Below are 24,421 nucleotides of genomic sequence, written 5' to 3' on the forward strand. Positions count from 1 at the left end.
ACATATATATATGCATATACATATATATATGCATATACATATATATATGCATATACATATATATATGCATATACATATATGCATATACATATATGCATATACATATATATATATACATATACATATATACATATACATATACATATATATATATACATATATATATACATATACATATATATATATACATATACATATATACATATTCATATATATATATACATATATACATATACATATATATATATATATACAATACATATATATATATATATATATATATGGGTATGGGGTGTGTGTGTGTTTCTGTGTCTGTCCTCCATCACCACTTGACAACTGGTGTAGGTGTGTTTACGTTTCCATAACCTGGCGGTTCAACAAAAGTGACCAATAGTATAAGTACCTGCCTTTGAAGAAATATTAAGTACTGGGTCAATTCATTCAACCAGAAATTCTTCAAGGCAGTGCCCCAGCATGGCCACAATCTACTACTGTTTTCATATCATTTCCTTCTTTTTTTCTTATTTTCAGATGGATTCAACTGAACAATTTTCAGTTTCAACGAATCTATTTTCAAGCTTGAAACAATTTCCAATGAATCAAGTTATAAATGCTATGAATATGAAATTTCCAAAAGTTGGTCAAATCAGCACAAGTGATCTTGATATTTGGTTAAATAACAAGAATGAGGCCCAACCGAAGATCCCTAAACCGGAAGGAAAAATTGTAGTTTTGGTAAGTAAATGTTGGAATTTCTTGGATCTTGTATTTTTATTCAGAGTTGTTCTTTTATTCTTTTACTTATGTCAGTCATTTTGACTGTGGCCATGCTGGAGTACTGCCTTTAGTCAAGTATGTGTGTGTACTTGTGTGTATAGCTCATCCATTAAAGGTGTGTAGATTAGTGTGTAGGGTATTTGATTGTAAGGTCACAAGATTGATTCCTGACAGTGTGGTATGTCCTTAAACAAGATACTTTATTTCAAGTTGTCAGCTCGCAAAAATGAATTGTACCTGTTATTCTAAGGGTGAGCCTTGCCACATTCTGTTTTCACTGTGAATCTCAGTGAGAACTACATTAAGGGTATGTGTGTGTGTGTGTGTGTGTGTGTGTGTGTGTGTGTGTGTGTGTAGAGAGAGAGAGAGTGCTCAACCGCTTGTACCTTGATTTCACAAGTTGGCTGTTCCAAATGAAATACTTGTTGCAAATGTCCCAATATCGAGCAACTAATTATAAAAATGAATCTGTAGGTATTAAGAAATGAATCAAGCTCTAGAAATCCTTCTCTTGGTATTAGGAAGGGAATCCAGCTGTAAAATTCATTCTGTAGGAGTATGAGAGGGAATCCGGCTTGAGAAACCATCCATGGAAAGGAATGCAGCTGGCGAAATAACTTTTTTGGTATTCGGAAGGGAATATAGCAGTAAAAACTAATCTCTTGGTATTAAAAAGGAAATCCATCTGTAGACACCCTTCTTTTCATATTAGGAAGGAAAATCCAAATGGAGAAACCATTCCTTTGGTACTTGGAAGGGAATCCAGCTGTAGAAACAATTCTTATATCAAAAGGATATTATATGATTCCACATACACAAAAACAGCCATACTAACAATCCAACATAGCTCCATCATCAGCTGCCCCATGGATATCATTATGGTTTTGACACCTGGACAGTACACACACACATACACACACAACTACACGCACACACATACAAAAATGCATACACACACATACACGCACAGGAAATTTAGCTGTAGAAACCATTCTCTTGGTATTAGGTAAGGAATCTAACAAACTCTTGACATTAGAAAGGAAATCCAGCAGTAAAAACCATTCTTTCAGTATTAGTAATGGAATCAAGCTGTAGAAACAGTTCTCTTGGTATGAGTAAAAGTTACCTTCTTGAGAAGGGCCGGTTTCAGGTGATGCAAACATAGATATTTAAGACATATTACAATAATACCAACAACATGTTTTAACTATCTCTTGCAATTTTAATTTTTTAATTTTATTTAATTTATTTCTCTTGACACACTTCATCTGATTCTTAGTAAAAATTGTTTACAGTTTCTTCTCGTTTATACTTTGCTTTTGTTTTTTTATTTAGCTGGCACTATCACTCAAATAAGATTAATTTGTTATATACTTTTTCTTCTTGTATTAATACTTAGAAATTTGCATTGTCTGTGTGGTTGGTGTTAGGAAGGGTATCTAGCTGTAAAAACCATGCCAAAAGAGACAATAGAGGTTGCTACAATCATCTGGCTTGCCAGCTCTGGTCAAACCACCCAACCCATGCTAGCATGGAAAACAGATATTAAAGGATGATGATGATGATAGTGCCCATTGAGTTGCTCATAAAAATTCCTTGCAGACCACTGCAGTTCCACAATGCACATTTGACATTTTCTAAGTTATTACATTTTGTGTTTGTTGTTTTTAATTCTTTTTGAATACATATCAAATGCTACTCTTTTTATAACAGGATGTACGGCCGCTTGAAGAATATGAGGTCAGTCACTTGAAGAATTCTACAAGAGTTGATCACAACATAGAAAATATTGGACAATTTGTGAATTCATTTACTACCCCAGATTCAAAAGGTTTTCTTGAAATGAAATTTATTGTCAATAATTTCAAATCCTAATTCTGATTTTCAGAATTTAATTTCAATTTTTAACTTGTCTGTTTACCTGATATTACACTGCCAGTAAAGATATTTGTTAATCATTCAGGTACCTTCATAAATCGTTCGAAGTGAAAGTATTTTTATTAAGTCTGTTATGTGTTGTCCATATGTTGAAAGACACAGAAAAAACATGCGCACAAACAATCAAAAAGAAATAAGTTTATATATCATATATATACATATAGCCTTTTTGTGAAGTCTGTGTTATGTTGTTGTGTTGACAGACTTGCACTTAAAATTCTGCCTGTCATTGTATTTCTCCTAAATATATGTTGTGACAGGGGTTATCTCTCCTGTTGTTTGTCTCCTTCTTCCCTCCCTCCACACAGATGTTGTTATGGACAGACAAGCAGAGATCATCTCTTTTATAATATAAGATTGTAGTCATCTCAGGTATTATGTTATGTTACAGTTACATCTTGACTTAATATACTATTTTTCACTGTGTACTTATTGTCTTCCATAATATGAATATTTCAAATATTGACTGTGTGTGTGTATATATATATGTATTGTATCGATGAAAGAAAAGTAAAGTAATTATGGTATTCTTTGACCTGATGAGCAAGCCTTTTTACTTCTATTAATTTATAAATTATATAACTGAATTATGTAATTTATATTATATACATTAATACAGGCATGTAAAATCATTTATTATTTATTATACACTAAAATAAATTGTTTTTATATGATAAAGGCTACAAAACAATCGTAGTTGTATGGCTGTCAATTGGTGAATAAATTCTTTCATCATATGCCTCTCCATTTTTTAAATGTTCTTATGTCAAACTTAAAGATATAATGGAGAGTTACTCCATATATAATGCCTTAGAGAGTTATCTGAAGTCAGTTTTTAGTGGATAGGTTTTGTAATAGGTTAATGAAAAAGGCTAAAGTGAAAACCAATAATGTTAGAGTTGAATTTTTAAAAATACCATATGTTTGTAATTTCATTGATGATGTTAATTTAAGTAATGTAATTAGAAATGATAAAACAAAAAACATTTTGCTGGAAAGTGTTAGACATGTAAATGTTAAGATTTGTTATAAGCTTGGTGAGAAGATATGTAATAGCTTATTTAATTATAGTAAGCTCCTATCTAATATCAGTCTTGAAGGTTTGAAAGAAATGTACTTATGAGATTGTGAATGTGATTATAAAGAAATTGGGAATGTTAATACAGGAAATTTGGATACTATTAAAAATAAGGAACTGAGGGAGATTATGAGTAAAGGGACAAAATACAGAGAACAAGGTAAAATTAGTAAATATAATTTAAAGTAAGTTATATTAAAAGCCATTAATGATGCATAGTTAATTTATGTCTCAAATATAAGGTTAAATTGGAGAAGTTCAATAGCTGGGCTAGCAAATTAACTCATATGGTAGTTAAACATTTAAAGAAATATGATAAGTGGATAGGGAAAAATTCAGTCCTGAATAAGCCACCAGTTAAAGAATATACAAATGAATTACATGAAAAGTATGTGATAGTACCAGCAGATAAAGCAGCAGAAAATTTTGTTGTAATTTGTAAAAAAATATTACATGATGGTTATAGGTAAAGAGTTAGGAGTGGATAAGAAGTTTAAGTTTATAAGTAATACCAGAAAACGTTAATGAATTACTTAATTGACTGATATCCACAGTAGAAAGATTGAGTGGTTTAGAAGTGGAAGAAAAGGATAAAAATATCCCTAAACTTTTTTGGATTCCTCAACTACATAAGGTTCCTTTTAAAAGCAGGAGCTAGTAATTGTACAAATAAACAGCTATCTGTATTGATTAATGAGGCTTTAAAAGTTGTTAGAAAATATTTTTAAAAATTACAGAGATGTACTTGCATAGCAAGTGACCTGATCTGAGATTGTGTGCTGGAATGAAAACAATTGCAGCGTGGATGGTGTTTATAAGTCATTTAAGAAACACTCGAAAACTGTTAGATTCACTTCAACATTTAAATGTAATTTGCCAAAATATTTTTGTCACTTTGATGCAGCATGGAATTTTGTCAGTGAACAGGTCATGGTCTGAAAGCGACGAAAATATTTTGACAAATTAAATTTAAATGTCGAAGTGAATCTAATGGTTTTTGTGTGTTTCTTAAATGACTCATAAACACCTTCCATGCTGCAATTAAAAAAAATATTGTGCCAAAATTTAGAACCGTTCAGGAATTAATTATTTTTGAAGTGTTATATCAACTGAGGAATTTCTGGATAGGTTGATCAAATGTAAGAAAGTTAAGAGTTTGTATGTGTGTGATTTTTTAACACTATATACAAACTTAAATCTTAAATGTGTGGAAGATGGTATTTTTAGAATATTAGATATTATTTTTAATAAAGGATATAAATATATATCTCTAAAGAATGGTAATGGTTTCTTGTCTAATTGTTGTTATAAGGGATATAAGTAGAAGAAAGATGAAAGAAATGGTTAGTTTTATTATTAATAATTCGTTTGTAATGTTTGCTGGTAGGGTGTTTGATCAGGTTATTGGAATTATAATGGGTGGCAATTGTAACCCCCTATTGGCAGACCTTTATCTTTCTTCATGTGAGCTCCTTTTTCTTAAAGACCTAAGTGCAAGGAAAAAGATGGGTTTGCTAAAACAACCTGATGGATGCCGTAGATACATAAATGACTTATTTATACCTAATTATGGTTTCTTTGAATTTCTACTCAGTAAAATATACCCTAGTAAGCTTATAGCCACCAGAAATGGTAACAACATAAAAAATATTAATTATTCAGATGTCAGTCTAGTAATTAAAAATAATAATGAAATATGTACTGACGTCTATAATAAAACAGAAAATTTTGGTCTCCTGCTGGTTTCAATGCCATGGTTCAGTATTAGAATTCCTTCTTTTATCGGTTATGGAGTTTTTACAGGGCAAACCGTTAAATATAATACTATTATTAATAATGCTAATAAATTTTTGGAAAGAATAAATAAACTGTTAAGACATTTAGTAAAACAAGGTTATAAATACATAAATTAGTTAAAACTTTTAATCGCTGTTTAGGTGGGAAACTTGAAATTTTAAATAGATATGGGGTAATATCTAGTCTTCAGCTTAGCAAATATTTGTAAGGATTTTAAAGCTTATGATTCGGGTTATTTGCTTACTACGTCACAAATATTGTTTGAGACAGCTGAGGAAGTATTAATTATGCACTATATCATTAATAGTTAAGATAGTCTTAAAATTCTTGGTCATGGAACCGCATGTCTGATAAAACATGTAAGTGTTAATACTTGTAGTTTTATCATCTTTTAAACAGTTTTAATTAGCTTTAAACATAGCAAGGTTTTATAATAATAGTTAATTACAAGTACTTTTATTAGTTCCTATTTAATGGATTGGTCGCTGTTTAGTTATGTATTTAATAGTTGGCTGTAATTTGCTTATTGAATTTATTTACCGATATGGTTGTACATAGGGTAAATGTGTTTGAAAGTTGTGGTTTCTTTGGTATGTTTGTTCTCAAACAACACTTATTTTAGTGCTGTTCACACCACCTGATTGAATGGTACTGCTCAGGTGTCGAAACCATAATGTTATCCGTGGGGCAGCTGATGACAGAAGTATGCTGGATTGTTGGTATGCCTGTTTTTGTATATGTGCAGACCTTGATGAATGCCATGAGGCCGGAAAGTATACTAGTCCTTATATATTTAATGTCCTTATATATTTAATACTCAATATTTCATATATTCAATAAGACATCCAATACTTCATTTCATTTTACTAATTATATTATATACCCCATATTCTATATCCCACATTAATTTTACAAGAATATAAATGAAACATAAAAAACAGACAGAGTTGGAACTCTTTTAAATAATATATTCCTCTATACACAATCATACAAAACCCTTTTTTATATTTTTTAAATTTTATTCATATATATATATATATATATATATATATATATATATATATATATATTTATAGATAGATAGAGAGTTAGACAGGTAGCATTGTCACTATAGTAAATAAGTTTTGTTTAAAAATATGTGCAACTTTGAAGTTTAAGTGCAGGTTTATCAACATTACATGACACAAACTTCACAGGAAAAAAATGATTTTCATTATACAACAATATAGTTAATTTTGGGTTGTGTGTGTGTGTGTGTGTGTGTGTGTGTGTGTGTTTCAACATAAACAATACAACACAGACTTTAGAAAAAAAGACTTCACTATAATGACAGGTTATTGTTGCTGAGAGGGGAAACTCACTGAGAGAGAGAGAGAGAGAGAGAGTTTAAATTTGTCTCAAGAAAAGAAAAAAAACAAAAAACAAAAACAAAAACAGCCTGTTGTTGAGAGAGAGAGAGAGTAAGAAATACAGTGAAATAGGGAGAGAGGATTTGTGTGTGTGAATGATAAGTAGATAGGTAGAGTGTTTTCATAGTAACTAACGAAACTTGCTATATAATAGTCTACAATTAAAAGAAGGTATGTGCATGATTAACGATGGCAACGTTGCAAAGGGTAAAGACCTGGTATTAATTAATAATGATTGCTATCTTTTTCTATTTTGTTTTTCCTTTCATAGAACCACTCACATTTGCGTGCTATTGCTCAGTAGGATATCGGTCATCGTTACTTGGCACCAGGATGCTGGACTTCTTTGCTAGTGAAGGCAAGTTCTCTTATTTAAAGCTCCTTTAATCTTCTTGTGCTAAGGTGCTAGAACTACTTATTACTTAATATAATATATCATCATCATCACCATCATCATCATATACTGTCTGTTTTCTGTACAGGCATGGGTTGGAGGGTTTGACCAGAGCTGGTAAGCGGAAGTGCTGCATCGGGTTTTAATCTGATGTGGTTTGGTTTCTACAGCTGGATGTCTTTCCTAAAGCCAACCGCTCTACAAATTGTGCTGCATGCTTTTTATGCAGCTTTGTATTTGTATATATATATATATATATATATATATATATATATATAAATGAAATATTCAAACACTGAGATTTGAAGTTAGATGTCACTACTGTTCATATCATCTGTGGATAAATTCAAAATTTGATGATATCACCAGTAGTAGCATGGGTGGAACGCAGTTATGATAGCTTTAAGGAGCTATGAAATATAAATTTGCACGAAGCGTAATGATGCTTAATGAGCATCTACCTGCTAGAAATAAGAGCCAAGTCTCTTATATATATATATATATATATATATATATATATATATATATATATATATATATAAAATATATAGTTTTAGGGAAAATAACCAATTTTCAAGAACTCATCGATGAAAATCCACTATCACATATAGAAAAATTAATAATTAAAAGCACAATAAATGAGTATAATATAAAGTAAAGTAAATATCATAAGATAAATATAATAAATATAACATAATAAATTGAGTTTTTTACCTGTAATTTTGGATTTTGTCCCTAATAATATTATTATTATATATATATATATATATATATATATATATATAATTCCATCAGTGCCATCAGTAATTACTCAGAGTAGGCAGTTGGTAACGTTTATATAGTAAAACACACCAAAAAAATAAGTCTCTCTCTCTCTCTATCTCCTGAAGCAACTGTAGGCAGCAACAACAATAGTTCCCAATCAAATTACCCATATGTGTGAATCAATGATATATTCCCCTTCATTGTTCATAATTTCTTACCGATGTTTGATTTTTCCTTTCTTTTTACTCAGGAATCACAAATATTAATGTGTTCAATGTAGAGGGATCCCTGTTCAAATGGGGCAATGAACATCGTCCAATGTACAACAAGAATGAGGAAGCGACTGTATTTGTTCATCCCTTCAACAAAGTCTGGGGAAAACTGCTTGATGCAGAACTACGAAAAGAAAAAATATAAAGAATATTCTACAATTAACAACAACAACAATAATAATAATAACAACAACAATAGTAATAACAAAGGTCAATAGGCCGGATATAGTTGTCAGAGATCATCAAGAATAAAAATGCTTTCTAATCAATGTATCAATACCAACAGATGACAACATTTCTCTAAAAGAAATGGAGAAACTTTCAAAATACAAAGATCTGAAACTAGAGGTAACTTGAATGTGGAGTTTAAAAACAGAAAACAATTCTTATCATAGTAAGTGCATTAAGTATAATAAAAAAATATTCAAATACATAACAAAAACACCAGGACTAACAGCTATACATAACATACAGAAAATAACCACTAGGCACCGCACAAATCCTACCTAAAACACTATCAGTATAGTAAAAACGAAAGCATCACAACAAACCAATGCACATACCCAAGGCATACAGAACTGCACTTGATAATGCAGCAAAATCATGTGATAAAAATAAGACTACTAAATAGTAATAATGATAATAATAATGATTATAAATGCCCTGATGCAGTACCAGGCAGTGGCTCTCATGGCTTCTGATTTTAACTGATTGGAAGTGTTATCATGTACATGTTTTGTTTTCTTTATAATACTCAATACCACAGATTTGCTTGTCAGTTGTTTGACCTTAACCAGTTGATCATATCCCTTGGTGGCTGATGATATGTGCATCTCTGATCACAAGCAGAAATAGTGGAGGAGCATCATAACCATGTGTTGAGCGGAATTTTTTGGGGTTTGAATAATTCACCTTTGGAAACATGGGTGTTTTGTTCAACATCTTTAAACAACCCTTATTCAGGGACCTTTTGAGCAGGCTGTGCTACTCGAAAATTCTAACTGGGCCCTACCTGCGAGGTCATGCACTGTTTATCTTGATATGAGATTACCATGTCGCGCACATATGGTTGTGATGCATGTGCCTGGTATACCCTTATCAGACGGGTAGTCATGATAGGTTTATTGGGCTTCATACATTTGTACCCCTGTGTCATTTTGATGGCATGCACTGCTCTCTCACACAATAATAATAACAATAATGATATTGATAAAAAGGAAAGCAAGGACTTAATATTAATTCCTAATTACTGTTGAAATGACATTACAATTTTATATTATAAAAGAGAAGATGCAGTCCATTTGTTTGTCCATCATAACATCTTTGTTGAGCAGTGGCTTCCAAACTTTTTCAAACTGCCGTCCCCTTGGCACCCACGACACACTCTCAGTGCCCTTTCCCACACAGTGCACAATAAATATAGACTTTCTACTGCAAATTCAAAACAATTGTATTTCATTAATAAAACTTAACCTAATTAACTCATTAATTTGTTGTTCTTACAATACGAAAGATTAAATTTATGTCTGACCTGTAACTATGTTGTTTTCATATTTTCAATGCGATAACTGGACATTGTGCAGAGATATCAGCTTCTTGACATCTGGCTGGAAGGTACTAAAAAGCAGTCTTAGACCCCTACATTCAATATTTTTCAGTCTGGTATTACTTTGCTTAGAAGGAAGCTAGGTAGCTGTACTGGAGAGACCTACTTTATTGAATATGATGTTGGGAAGGCAATAAAATAAATCTTGACTTTGTTCCACAGTGCAGGATAGAAGTCAGAAATATCCTTTTGCAATCAAAAATCCTGATATGATTTTTTGAACTTTGGTCTTAACTCAATATCCTTTTAAAGTGAAATCAGTTCTTTCTCCACTGTTCTTGTCCTCGCTACTGATATCTAGGAATCATCCAGACTGGTATTTTAATAAAAAATAGATATCCTGAAGTTTATTAGACATATCTCTGTACAGCTTATCCAAGCATGAACAATACTCTTGAATATCATCTGGAATGCACTTTTCCTTCTCCAATTCAGAGAGACTTGGAAACTGTGAGAACTAACGAAGGCTTATGTTAAATTTGAATAGCTATAACTTGGACAGAAACATGGAGAGGGCTAGTTTTACTTTGAAAAGGTTTAACCTCATTTCCTTTGCAGTTGCAAATTAACTTCATTGAACTTTGTGAATATATCAGCCATAAAAGCAATGTTTCTTGGTTTATCACAGAATAGAATATCGTTTATCTTGGTTATATCTTAGTAATATCTTGGTTTATCAAAGAACAGAATACATCTTGCAAGGATTCAACAATTTTCTAAAAAAAGGAATAGAAAGTTTCAGGCAGTTTCCCCCCTGAACTTCTGTATGCAACAACAAATGTTCATAATCTTTATCATTCTCAGTACAAAGCTATTGAAACAATGAGGGAATTGAGAGCATGTGCCGTGATTATATTTACTGCGGATAAAACTGCTTGTTAATTTGTTAAGCCTACCTACAGCCAAATATTGTCTGTGGATTATGGAATGCACTGTAAACACACCAGGTATAACTTTTACAGTAAGTTGATAAAGGTGCGATGACAACTTACCATTGATGGTGTCCCATCTATTGCTCAAACATGAGCTACTGATTCCTCTTTTGTACCTGCTTTTAGTTGTCTTATAAATAATAACCCTTGAACCAAATTTTAATCTTTGATGAAGCAAACCTAAGCAAGAAACATACTTTTATTGCTTGGCAAAGGAAATTAGTCAAACTGTAAGCTATGTTTTGTTGTTCATAGTACGTTACACAATATATTTTTAATGTCATAGAATTCCACATTTTGAAACATTTCTAATACACATTTTAGAGAAAAAATTTCGTACTTCCTCTTTTTAATTTTGACAATTAGAATCCCTCTCAAAAGATAGAAATTCTAATTTATGCATAATGGCTTTTCCAAATATTTTTCAGTAAGAATACTATGTTTCAAAATGTGGAATACTACATGAAAATAAGAAATAAAAAAAAAATAGTGGTAGCTTGTGTTCTGAAGGTAGGATGAGGACATGGGTAGACATACATAAAAGCAAGGATTGAAAAGTTTTAAAGAATGTCTGCCTGTAAGTGTTTTGAAATGTGGGATATTCTAGGGACCAGACACAGTAGCTAAGAAGATTTTAAACTAGTCCATATCTTTAGTAATTGTCTAATAAATTTGAAGTCTTTTGTTTTCTCCTCTCTGCACTTGAAAATTGATGAGAAGGAGTTGACATCTGTGACCTTCTGTGGTCATGGAAAGGTCAATCTTTTGTTTCAGCTTGACCTACTTTATTGCCAAACTTTATAAATATCCAGTGAAATGTTAAGACTCACACTTTCGGTCATTTGACTGGTGGCTGAGGAGCAAACTTTTGCTCCCTATTTGTGCGAGGGTAGAACTTTTATCTCTAGCTACCTATATCATTTTTACTCTCTCATGTGTGTGTGTGTGTGTGTGTGTGTGTGTGTGTGTGTGTGTGTGTGTATATATATATATAACACAAATGGGTTGAGGTTCACTACAGCTGTTTCACACGTGAATTAAAATTCATATTCTCGCTCTATCTACAGCAGCATAGGAATTTAGCTAGCTCCTATACAGAATGCACCACAGATCCACGAAAATATCCTACTACATTCACAAACAATATGTACACACAACTCGAAGACATTGTTTGTTTTATATTGTAACAACATTATAATCACCTAAGTAAACAGCTATCTTCATAATTTTATCGTTTTTCATTCATCCATTTCTCCACTGCATCATCATCATCATCATTCAAATGTCATTGTTATATTTTGGCGACCACTCCTCCTCTTCCATTTATGTTGATTCAGATACTATAAAATGCAGAAAAATAATATAAAAAAAAGCAAAAGAGAAATTTTGATTTATGTAAGACAGCTATTCTGGCAGACCTACAAAGGTAAATTAAATTGTCTCTTTTTGTTTAATTTGTAATGAGTTTCTAAAACATAAATTTGAAACAATTGTGAAAAACATTGAGAAATAAAAACAAATGGTGAACTCCAATTCCAACTTATACTACAATAACATATACTGCAATTAAAAAAAAAAAAGAAATTATTATAGTAATTTATATCTAAATTAGCTGTTATTTTAATCAATGTATCGATAAGTCTGTTGAGTCAGGCCTATTTTTTAAAACAGATGTACAAAGACCAATTCTGATTATATTACATTCATAAAATGTGTTAAAATAATTGTACAATCCTTTATTTAGAACAAAAGTCAAAAGACCAAATTATGGAAGATATGAAGAATTTCTTACCTTTGGCCAAAATTGTAGCACTGAAACTACATACTCAAGATTATCTGTACCAAATACATTAAAGTTAAAATTGTACTTGTTAAGAAGAGAAATGATTTGTTTAGTAATCAATCTCTCTCTCTCTCTCTCTTTTTACTTGTTTCAGTCATTTGACTGCGGCCATGCTGGAGCAGCGCCTTTAGTCGAGAAAATTGACCCCAGGACTTATTCTTTGTAAGCCTCTTTTTACTGAACTGCTAAGTTACGGGGATGTAAACACATCAGCATCGGTTGTCGAGCGATTGTGGGTGGACAAACACAGACACACATACATACATATATATATATGTATGTATATATATATATATATATACATATATACGACAGGCTTCTTTCAGTTTCCATCTACCAAATCCACTCACAAGGCTTTGGTCGGCCCGAGGCTATAGTAGAAGACACTTGCCCCAGGTGCCTCGCAGTGGGACTGAACCCAGAACCATGTGGTTGGTAAGCAAGCTACTTACCACACAGCCACTCCTATGTGTATATGTGTGTATGTATATATATATATATATATTTATATGATAAATGACCTGAGATATACTACACCTGTTTCAGATGTTTTTTTGTTTTTGTTTTGATGAGCAAATGAGTTACACCAGTAAAAGAAAAAAAAAAAAAGAAATGTTTTTTTCAGGTGAATTGAAATTAAGATAGAATTTAACTTTTCAGATTTTTCACAGAAAGAGTATAGAATTCATATTGATTCTCTCACCTCAGTGCCAATTGAATTTTGAGCTAACATTGGCTCAAGGACTGCATGCTGAAGTATACTCTTGTATACTTTTACGTATATGTTGAGTGTCTTTTGTCTATACATGTGGATGTATGCGTAACTCGAAGGACAAATCCGTATATACTCTGGTAAGTAGGTGAGTGTGTATATATATACTCTTTGGTACACGGATATGTTGTCTTTTGATTCTACTGCGATGTTATTATAAGAATACCTTGATTTTATTGGATCCTGCAAATAATTATATATATATATATATATATATATATATATATATATGTGGGTGTGTATCTCTGTCACACATACATACTTATGTAAACACATGAATATATGTCACTAAATTTAATAAAAATAAGAAATTGGAAGCTTTTAAATTATGTAAGAATCCTATTACAGAATTCACTGAGTTCTCTTTCCGTGTTTCATGATTTTCAATGATGTTTTCAAAAAGGCTGACCATGCAATTATAATTTTCTTTAGAAGTAATAAGACGTGAGTAGTTTCATCTAGTTCATAGAAAATGTACTCAGTTCATTTATTGTAGATAAAAATATCTTGCGTTCTTTCATAGCAGAGCATGCTTGTGAAAGAACTAAATTTAGAACATGAGTACAACAACAATAAACAAAGATTGCTTATTCATATTCCTTTTGACTGCAACCCATTTAACTGTCCTGCCTTTGTAGGGACATTGTCATAGTTTTGGGCAATTAGTTTTCATACTTCCACGTTTCAGTGCAGATAAAGCATTTGTTGAACAATCTACACTAACATCATTAAAACTGATAAATCGTTCTATAATAACACAACCTTTAGTAAAATAACACAAAACAGTTGACAGTTGTAAACAGTTCAATATAGCAGCTGTTTCACCTACAAGAATAGCTAGAAGTTTAGCCTACCTCAGTATATTTTTTATTTCATTGAATATAACTTTTTGAACTGCAATGATCATGTTGTTCTGAATTCTTGGAAAGACAGAAATTGTATCAAGACGGCTTGTCGATTTTTTGTCATATTTACAGATGAAATATAAGCATTCTTTATAATTTCAATGATTATTGGATTCTTTAAAATGACCCCGAAATGATAATTGCTGGTGACCGAGAAGAAATAACTTAATTGATCAATCACTGAAGAATGGATGCTTCATCTAACTTCATTATGTTGTATGCTCTGGTTTTTTTTTTATACAGATCTATAGGCGTAGGAGTGGCTGTGTGGTAAGTAGCTTGCTTACCAACAACATGGTTTCGGGTTCAGTCCCACTGCGTGGCACCTTGGGCAAGTGTCTTCTGCTATACCCTCAGGCCGACCAAAACCTTGTGAGTGGATTTGGTAGACGGAAACTGAAAGAAGCCTGTCGTATATATGTATATATATGTGTGTGTGTGTGTGTGTTTGTGTGTCTGTGTTTGTCCCCCCCCCCCAGCATCGCTTGACAACCGATGGTGGTGTGTTTACATCCTCATAACTTAGCGGTTCGGCAAAAGAAACCGATAGAATAAGTACTAGGCTTACATAGAATAAGTCTTGGGGTCGATTTGCTCGACTAAAGGTGGTGCTCCAGCATGGCCACAGTCAAATTACTGAAACAAGTAAAAGAGTAAAGATCTAATTATGAGTCTATCCCAGTGCTCCGCCACTCTCTTTCACTTGTTTTCAAAATTTGGTGGCACACCTGAACTAAAAACAATTACATTCAGGTTACACTGCAGCACACCATCGTGCCACAGCATACCTGTTGCAGAGTACCAGTCTATCCAAACATTCCCAAATATTTTCAAGTCTCTCAATGATTTTGTCTATCTTTGAGAACATTCATGGCCATATATAGATTATTTAAATCATCATAACCTTTATCACGCCAAACAGTTTTTTTTTTCCTAAACTAAATAAACATGGCTAGCAGAATAACTTATTTAGCTTAGCACTTCTAATCAACCATTTTTCTTTCCATATAGATTAATTTGAAATTGTTGAATACATTTTTACTTGTAACTTTGCAAAGTAGATAATTTTGGTATTGCTCTTCTGAAAAGTGTGAGCCAAATAGAATAGATCTGGACGTGTGATATTGATAAACTAAATATAACTTAGGATAAAATTTTGCAGTTTCATTATGATTAGAATATCAGTTACTACAGAACACAAAAGCTCGCATCACAGTTTGCATTCACTTAGTGTCTCTGTCACTAACTCCCACTCCTTTTGCTGTTGTAATCTCCTTCTACCAGCATGACCAATAGAAAACATATCGTGTTGTGTTTTATGATCTGTAAGATATATATATATATAAGGCTGTGAGCTGGCACAATCGTTAGTACATTGAACGAAATGCTTAATGGAATTTCATTCATCTTTACGATCTGAGTTCAAATTTAGCCAGAGTCAACTTTGCCTTTCGGAGTTGATAAAATAAATACCAGTAAAACCAATGTTTTACTGGTATTTATTTTATCTATGTAGTTGACTTACTCCTCTTCCTTGAACTTGCTCCAAAATTTGAAACCATTTTATGTAGAATATAAAGCAGTGACTGGGGTAGAATTGTTAGTATGCCAGGCAAAATGCTTAGCAATATTTTGTCCGTCTTCATTTCTATCAAAAGAAACTGAGAATAAGTACTAGGATTACAAAGAATAAGTTCTGGGGTCAATTTCTTTGACCAAGACCCTTTAAGGCATGGCCACAGTCAAATGATTGAAACAAGTAAAAGAATATGACAGGCTTCTTTCAGTTTTTGCATACCAAATCCACTCACAAGGTTTTGATTAGCCCAAGGCTGTAGTAGAAGACACTTGCCAAGGCTGTAGTAGAAGGCACTTGCCAAGGCTGTAGTAGAAGGCACTTGCCAAGGCTGTAGTAGAAGGCACTTGCCAAAGGTGCCGTGCAGTGGTACTGGACCAATAATTCTATATGGTTGGGAAGCAAACATCTTACCAGACAGCCATGCAATAAAACAACAGTAGAATGTAAAGAATATTTTAGGTAAAGTAAAAAGAATGTCAAAATCATTTATAACAAAAAATATTATAATCGTTTTCTGAATCTCTTAAACTAGATTCACACAAACCATCACTTGTAAATGTGATCACCGATTTACAAGCACTCGCAGACTGACTTGTAGACTTCTTTTTTAAAAAACAAGTCTAGAGTTATTTGCTTTGAAGCTTTTTTCCCCCCAGCCTATAAATTTCTCGGTAACATGCAGAAGCATTTGTTATGGTTGTAGAAAGTTTTACACTTCGTTTAAAATTTGGATCTTGTGCTTGAAAAATAAACTCGTAAACCCAGGGTCTTGTAAAGCGAGGTAATTCTGTACGTATTCACAAAAAGTGAAAACACATTTCTCTTTCCTGTTATATATACATTCACAAGCAACTCACTGAATACAAAATGCATCATCAAAGTCATACAGAGGTACACCCACTGCACATATTCCATGTTGACTATAGACACTAGATCCAAATGTAAGGAAGGTTCTGAGTTAGGTGTAGAATAGATAACAAATTGGTTGCAGTTCACTACATATGTTTCAGACATGTTCTTTATTGATTAAAAAAAAAGTGTTACATCATGCGGGGAAAAAAAAGTTTTCATCAGGTGAATACAGGTAAGAATTACCAATTAGAACTTCACATAGAACAGAACATAGTGCCAGGCACTCAATCGACCGGAATTCGTGAGGAGATGAGTAGCTTAAGCAGTTACTAAGTTTATATTAAAGAACTAGTTACAAGGGCCGGAATGAGGGAAGTAGGTAGGAGAGATAGAGAGAGAAAGGGTAGAAAAAGGAGGGGAAGTATGATATCGTTTGACCTCACAAAGGGTTGTAAGATGAAACTAGGGGTTGTAAACAAAATTAAGGTTGTTACTGAAACGATTGACAAGGGTTCTTTGAAGTAGACAAAGAGGGCAGGGAACCTACGCATATATACACTTGTACACACAGTTACGCACACAAAAATTAACATATACAGGGTGGGGAAGCAAAATTTACAATGAAAGTTAAGTTGTTTTTTCTCAGCAAGCACTAAGTCAATTGTTTTGAAACCTAGCATATATTGATGTCAGAATCATACCTAACACTATTATCCTTATCTTTTTAGAAACTTTTGCCCATGTGAGTAATCAGGAAAGCAAATGTCAAAGAGTGTGTGATTTGCTGAATGCACTCGTCACACCAAAAGAGATTTCAAGAATAGCTGGAGTGTCCATAAAGACTTTATAATGTAAAGAATAGAATGGCTATGAGAAAAACTACTACGAGGAAGTCTGGAAGTGGAGGAATCAACAAAAAACGTACCAAAGTTTTTCTTAAAGCTCTCAAATCCAAAATCCTAAAGGATCCAACCAAATCCATGAGAAAAATGGCAATTGAACTTGAGGTAGACAACAAGACCATTAGAAATGCAGTAAAATATGATTTGAGGTTAGAATCTTACACAAGAACACCAAAACACTTGTTGACAACGGCTATGAAGGAAAACAGATTGGAAAGGTGCAAGAAAATTATTACATGGTTCAAGAAAAAGTCCTCCATTGTCACGATCTTTTCAGATGAAAAGATCTTCACCGTGGATGCTGTTCTGAACCGCAGAAATGACAGATTTATCACAAAATAGACAGCTGAGGTTAAGGGGACATTCAAAACAAAACATCCTGCTCAAGTTATGGCTTTTGGTGTTGTGGCTTTCGATGGAGAGAAAATGCCTATAAAATTCTACAAAGCTGATGAAAGGATGAATGTTAATACTTACTACAAGACTCTGAGATACCAGGTATTGCCATGGCTTAAAGCAAACTACCCAGATGGTAATTATGTATGGACACAAGATTGTGCTCCAGCCCACACAACTAGAAAAATGCAAGATTTCTGCAAATCCAACTTTAGCAATTTTTTGGAATCATGTTTATGGCCGCCTTCGAGCCCAGATCTAAACCCTCTGTATTATGCTACTTGGGGCGTTTTAGAACATGCTACCAATAGAACATCACACAGCAATGTCGACTCTCTTAAAGACACTATTAAAGAAGAATGGGAGAAGTTGTCTCTCGAATATTTGAGGAACACTTGTGCAAGTTTCAGGAAGCGTGTGAAGGCAGTTATTGAGAAAGAAGGAGGACACATAGAATAAAAACATTTTCTATTATGTAAATTTTCTTGTGGCAAATAAATTGTCATGACTTCCAATAAACTAATTGGTCATACACTGTCTTTCAATCCCCACCCTGTATACCTACACACATACGTGCACATACGCGTATACATACAATAACAAAACACGTGTATGTGTGTGTGCTTTGCTGTCGTATGTATACATGTATTTTTTAATAAGCCCACTGGCTTTTAGCGACATCAGCGCCTGTTTTGGATATGTATTCCTAGTATAATCGCTATGCTTGGGAAAAGGCCAACAAATTAGGTCGAAATCCCACACCTTACAACACAAGTGATACGTGAAAATATAAAAACGTGTGTGTGTGGGTGTGATAGTGTAATTTCATTGTTTAGCTGACGAAAAAAAAAATAGATAATTTGTTAACAAAAATTGCCGAACAATGCCGTGGATCGATTTTCCCCGACACACCTAATAATTCTATTCCCTTTAGTGGGAGGCAGATCACTAGTCTGGGACATGACGTGCAGCAACATGTTCTCTGGTTCCAACCTTGCAGGATCGCCTGGAAATCTGGGTGCCACCGCCAGTGACACGGAGAAGAGAAAAATCTATAGATACAAAGGCCTGACTGTCCGCTTTCAGTCTGTGTCAGTTGCTGTCGAGACGTTAGGTGTTCTAGAACCCCGTCCTATAGATTTCCTCTGCAAAATAGGGATAACAGCGGCCTGTTGGAGAAATGAGCCTCGCGAAGTGACGTGGTTGGTGCAGCGAATGTTGCTGGTCATTTACCGCGGCAACGCTATCGAGGTCATTACCGTGGGGAGCGGGCTAAGCACACCATTTACTCTGGGAGATATGGCACATCGACCTTCCCCTCCTTTACTCTGCACCTTTTCTTTCTTTTTTGTAGTTTCTTTGTATTTAAATAAACATACTTTTTTACTTGTTTCAGTCATTTGACTGCGGCCATGCTGAAGCACCGCCTTTAGTCGAGCAAATCGACTCCAGGACTTATTCTTTGTAAGCCTAGTACTTATTCTATCGGTCTCTTTTGCTGAACCGCTAAGTTACGGAGACGTAAACACACCAGCATCGGTTGTCAAGCGATGTTGCAGCGACAAACACAGACACACAAACACACATATACATACGACGGGCTTCTTTCAGTTTCCATTTACCAAATCCACTCACAAGGCTTTGGTCGGCCCGAGGCTATAGTAGAAGACACTTGCCCAAGGTGCCACGCAGTGGGACTGAACCCGGAACCATGTGGTTGGTAAGCAAGCTACATACCACACAGCCACTCCTGCGCCTATAGGATAATCATTGTTGAAAAAAGAATAAAGATAAAATAGAACGAATTTGTTTGTGATTGGTGTTGTGTGGGACCGTGTTTCACTACTTGTGTATAAGGCCGGCCCTTGGGTTGCTGACGCCCCGGTGTGTACAAGCTGACGGTCGTGAAAATTTCCTTGTCTTCGTCATGCCCTCCCTGGCGTCCCCCAGCAGTGCTTCTCAAACTGATGTGGCGTACCGGCAGCTTTTCCCCCCCAATGTATCAGGGACCGGTAATATTAATATATATAATGAATATAATAAAAGCTGACAATTTTTTAAAATCTTAAATTTATTTTGTAAGCACATTATACAATATTTTCTAAGCAAATTTATGTTTCTTTCTTTTGTGAAAACTCGCCGCGTACCGGCACCGGTCTGAGGACCACCACTTAGAGTAGCGCTGCCCTAGCACATGGTGCCCCGAGCGACTGCAGGGTTGTCGGTACCTTGAGCTAGCCCTGATTTTGTAGGTATGCCCATACACAGGTACGTGCGTACGTATGTATATGCATGAGAAATGCATGCATACATACATACATACATGCATGCATACTGTTGATGTTGCAATTCCAAGGTGGCATAGTTGTTCTCCGTCAATGTTGATGCCCTTCTCGCCCCATCAGATTTTGTTGATGATTGCATCTTGTAGGAACGGTATAAACAAATTCGGTGAGATGTTTTCCACTTGCCTTGCTCCTCTTTCCAGCTAGGTCCTATTTATCACTGTATTGGTGTAGCCCGAGGGCTGATGCTGCACCTTTGTAAAGATCTTTCTGTATTGCAATGTAGGTAGGGGTCTATACTTCGGTTCTTCTATGCCGTAAGGATCGGTGTGAATTCATTGGAGTCGAAGGGTTTCTCATAGTAAATATAAGCAAAGCAGAAAGAGATGTTATATTCGTTCGCCTCCTCTTGCAGTCGACTGACAACTTGAATGTATCAACAGTAGAGAATTCTATCTTAAAACCTGCTTATTCTTTTGGTCGATTCTTCTTTCGGGTGAGTTGCATATTCGAAATAAATTTACTTAAAATAACCTTTTCGAATTTCTTTTAAGTATTAGCAAAATATTATCACAGTCAATTCAGATATTTTTCCCATTTAATTCATGAAACCAGATTTTGTCTCCACGTAAAGCAGCTGCATGCCTAATGGCTAAAATCAAGTATCCAGACGGAGGTGACAAATTTTGTGTTAGTGAACGCTAGTAATAAATATTTTTGGTATAAGACCAGCAATTCTGAGGTAGCCGCTCACTGGTACCTATTTTATCAAATCTGAACAGATGAACGGCCAAGTCGACGTCGTTGATGTTGAACTTACAACATAAAGACGACGGTGCGGTAACAATTCTGCCAGTTCGCCTCCCTAAATAGTTTTTCTTTTATGTACAAAGTCTGGTATCATAGCAGAGTTGTATGTGTGTGGGGAGCTTGTTGATTATAACGACACCAATATTCAAGTGGTACTCATTTTATCGACCCCGAAAATATGAAAAGCCAAGTCTACCTCGGCAGAATTTGTACTCAGAACATAAAGAGGGAGGAAATGCCGCTAAGCATTTTGTCTGGCTAACGACTACCAGATCGCTGCCTTTTTTGTTTTTCTTTACTAATACTAACAACAATACTATTACAATTATGAATTTTCTTTGGATTTCTGTCTCCTAGGAAGGTTATCGTTCAAGACTAGATAGCGAAAGTTACGAAGAATATCGTAAGCGGTTTTCGAGATATCAGGCAATCCTTAGTTAGCTCCATTTTACATTAACCTTTAGCGCGTTGAGTGTGTATAAGATGAAACCTGTTTACCATAATAAAATTTATTTAGAATAGATGGTGCAACCAGAGCTTTACATGATGTAAGAAATCAAATATCCACATGTCTGGGATCCTTTTGAATAATAAGAGCTAACTAGTTGGGAGACAAAATTTGTTTCTTTATTGCCCACAGGGGGCCAATATAGAGAGAACAGCACAACCTGATTGGGGTCAGACACAAATGATAAAAAATTATAAACGTTTTCAATAAAATCGAATGAATTACAGTCGGATGAAATACAATACGAAAGACAAAATTACACATGCACAATGAGATAAAAAAAATCCAGGTTATCCTCCGACCCTACGAGCCCTGTTCTGCTACCAGTACCTTTTTGCTCAACCTTATGTCACGTTCACAAGGAGTCTTTCACATCCACCATCCTCGCTACACGCATCCATCTGTCTTTAAACATCCTATCCGACAAGCATTTTCTCTCCAGCCTCATTTTCCTTTTCAGGTGAAAGGTGAAGAATCTCACCAACCGGAGATGAAGTTGCCTGTCGCCATTCCTTTCATTCTCGTCTTCCATATCGCCTCTTTCGCATTTGATATTACTGCGAGAAAGTAATTCTTTTTTTCGTGAGGAAATCAGGTGGGTCAGTTTCTAAAATTGACTCAGACGACAGCTGAGATCTTAAACCCGTCAACAGGTGTTCCGCATATGTCTACACTTCTGGACACTAAACAATAGCGTGCAAGACGGTTTCCCTATCCTGCTCACATCTTGAACAGGCCGATGGACCAGGCTGGCTGTGTCTGGTGAGCTTATCCCGAACAGATAAGGCTCCTAGATAACATTGCCAGGCCAGAGATTTTTGGAAGTCCTTTGTCCTTCGGAACAGACTAACTAGTTATCATCGAGACCCAGGGTCTCCTCCAGGGCATCATCGTTTCCAACCTCAACCAACCTGCTAAAGAAAGAGGCGGTGGTACCAAAACCGCTGGCACTACCCGAGCGACGGAACAGTAGGAGGGTCTTGCGGCACTTCGTATACCATGCACCCAACCTCGATCTTCGACGAAACGGATGTTTCCCAAAGACTAATGAACCTGGGAAACATCCGTTTCGCAAGTGGAGACTTCACCCGTTCACCATCCAGGTAAAGCCAGAGGTACCTCAACCTCAACGCATGTTTGCACATCAACAGCCAAGGCTTTAACGGTTTAACCTTTAACCCTTTAACCCTTTAACGGTTTTTGACAGCAGATAGATCGCCTCACAAGTGGAGTCGAGCCCTTCCACAAGAAGCGGAAGATCTGTCTCTCCAACTTGCTCAGCCACGAAGCTGGACAAGGAACAACGGTTAGGCGGTAAATGATGACCGATGCGATGAACACATTGGCCACCTCCGCCCTCCCTTTCAAGGATAGCCACCGCCAAGACCAAGTCTTGACTACGAGGGTCACCTTGTTTGATACTTCAGTCCAGTTCTTTTCTTCCTGGAGATCTGGGCCAAACCAGACTCCTAGCAACTTAACCGGGCCCTCCGTCCAACCTCCCACGACGCTATTCGAAGGCATCGATTTACTCCTCCAGGTGCCGAGCTGCAAGCCGACTGATTTTTACCGTTTAATCCTTGCTCCTGCCACCGTCACATAAGTCTTGATGGTTTCGCCTACCCTCTGTAGGTGTTCCATTTTGGTCACGATGATGATGATATCATCCTTACTGCCTGGATTCGTCGGGATGCCACTCAGCTTTCGCAGCAACAGCTCAAGAGCTATCACGTACAAAATTGGTAAGTGGACATCCTTGGCGAACCACCGAACGTTTGATGCAGAATGGCTTCGAAAAAAAGCTGTTTACGCGAACGATCGAGTCAATGTTCTCGTACAATTGTATGATCTACCTGAGGAAGCCAAGACACAGCCCGAACTGTGCGAGAACGGACACCAGGTAGCGATGATCAACCCTATCGAATGCGTTGGATTGGTCTAAATGGACCAAAGCCCTACCCTTGCCAGAATCGTTACCAAACCCCTCTAAGGTGTAAGGTATAAGATGGAGATTATCCTGGATGCTTCTGTTGGGGACAGCACAAGTCTGTGCCTTGCCGATCAGACCATCCGCGACACGCGCCAATCTTTTTGCTAACACACTGGCCAAAATATTCAACTCTGTATTTAACAGTGATGGGCCTAAAATTATCTATTGTATCCTCTTTGTCCGGGTCCTTTCTGACCAGAGTTACCACTCCCCGGCGCACAGATCTGGGAATCATCCCTTTCTGCTGCCAGTTCGCGTAAACCCCGGCCAATATGTGGCCGAACAAGTCTGGCATACTTTTATACAATTCGTACGGCAGACCATTAAGATCTGGCGCCTTACCAACGCCGCAGTCCACTCCTCTATCACCTCCCCAGGTGTGATCGACCCTCCACAGTACACCACATCCCACCCCAAGAAACACGGCAGCCCGGCGAGGAAGTCCGTAAAGTCCAACCTACTATCCAGTCCATCGCTCCCACCGAAAAGCTGGTCGAAGTGCGCCTGAAAAGTCTCACACATCATCCCGGGTTCGTTTACCAACTCATCTGGTAGGTTCTCCAAAAATCGAATTGTGGAATCATTTCCACGTTGGGATTCTACCACTCGCG

General features: G+C 35.5%; 2 protein-coding genes across 2 annotated transcripts; both read left to right on the plus strand.

Moving 5' to 3' along the window:
- The first annotated feature begins 508 nt into the window (after window positions 1–508).
- LOC106877608 (uncharacterized) lies at window positions 509–9,915 on the plus strand. The gene is made up of 4 exons (XM_014926553.3): window positions 509–735; window positions 2,491–2,608; window positions 7,271–7,357; window positions 8,409–9,915. The coding sequence occupies exons 1-4, from the start codon at window positions 532–534 to the stop codon at window positions 8,573–8,575; spliced, it is 576 nt and encodes a 191-aa protein (XP_014782039.2). The 5' UTR covers window positions 509–531; the 3' UTR covers window positions 8,576–9,915.
- A 7,867-nt stretch (window positions 9,916–17,782) lies between these two features.
- On the plus strand, window positions 17,783–18,163 carry LOC149132231 (uncharacterized). Its single transcript, XM_089365340.1, has one exon. It carries the CDS (start codon window positions 17,783–17,785, stop codon window positions 18,161–18,163), a length of 381 nt encoding a protein of 126 aa, XP_089221466.1.
- The last annotated feature ends 6,258 nt before the right edge of the window (window positions 18,164–24,421 follow it).

The sequence above is a fragment of the Octopus bimaculoides genome, chromosome Z (assembly GCF_046866305.1).
Source record: "Octopus bimaculoides isolate indiv1 chromosome Z, ASM4686630v1, whole genome shotgun sequence".
In the NCBI taxonomy this organism is placed as follows: Eukaryota; Metazoa; Mollusca; class Cephalopoda; order Octopoda; family Octopodidae; genus Octopus; species Octopus bimaculoides.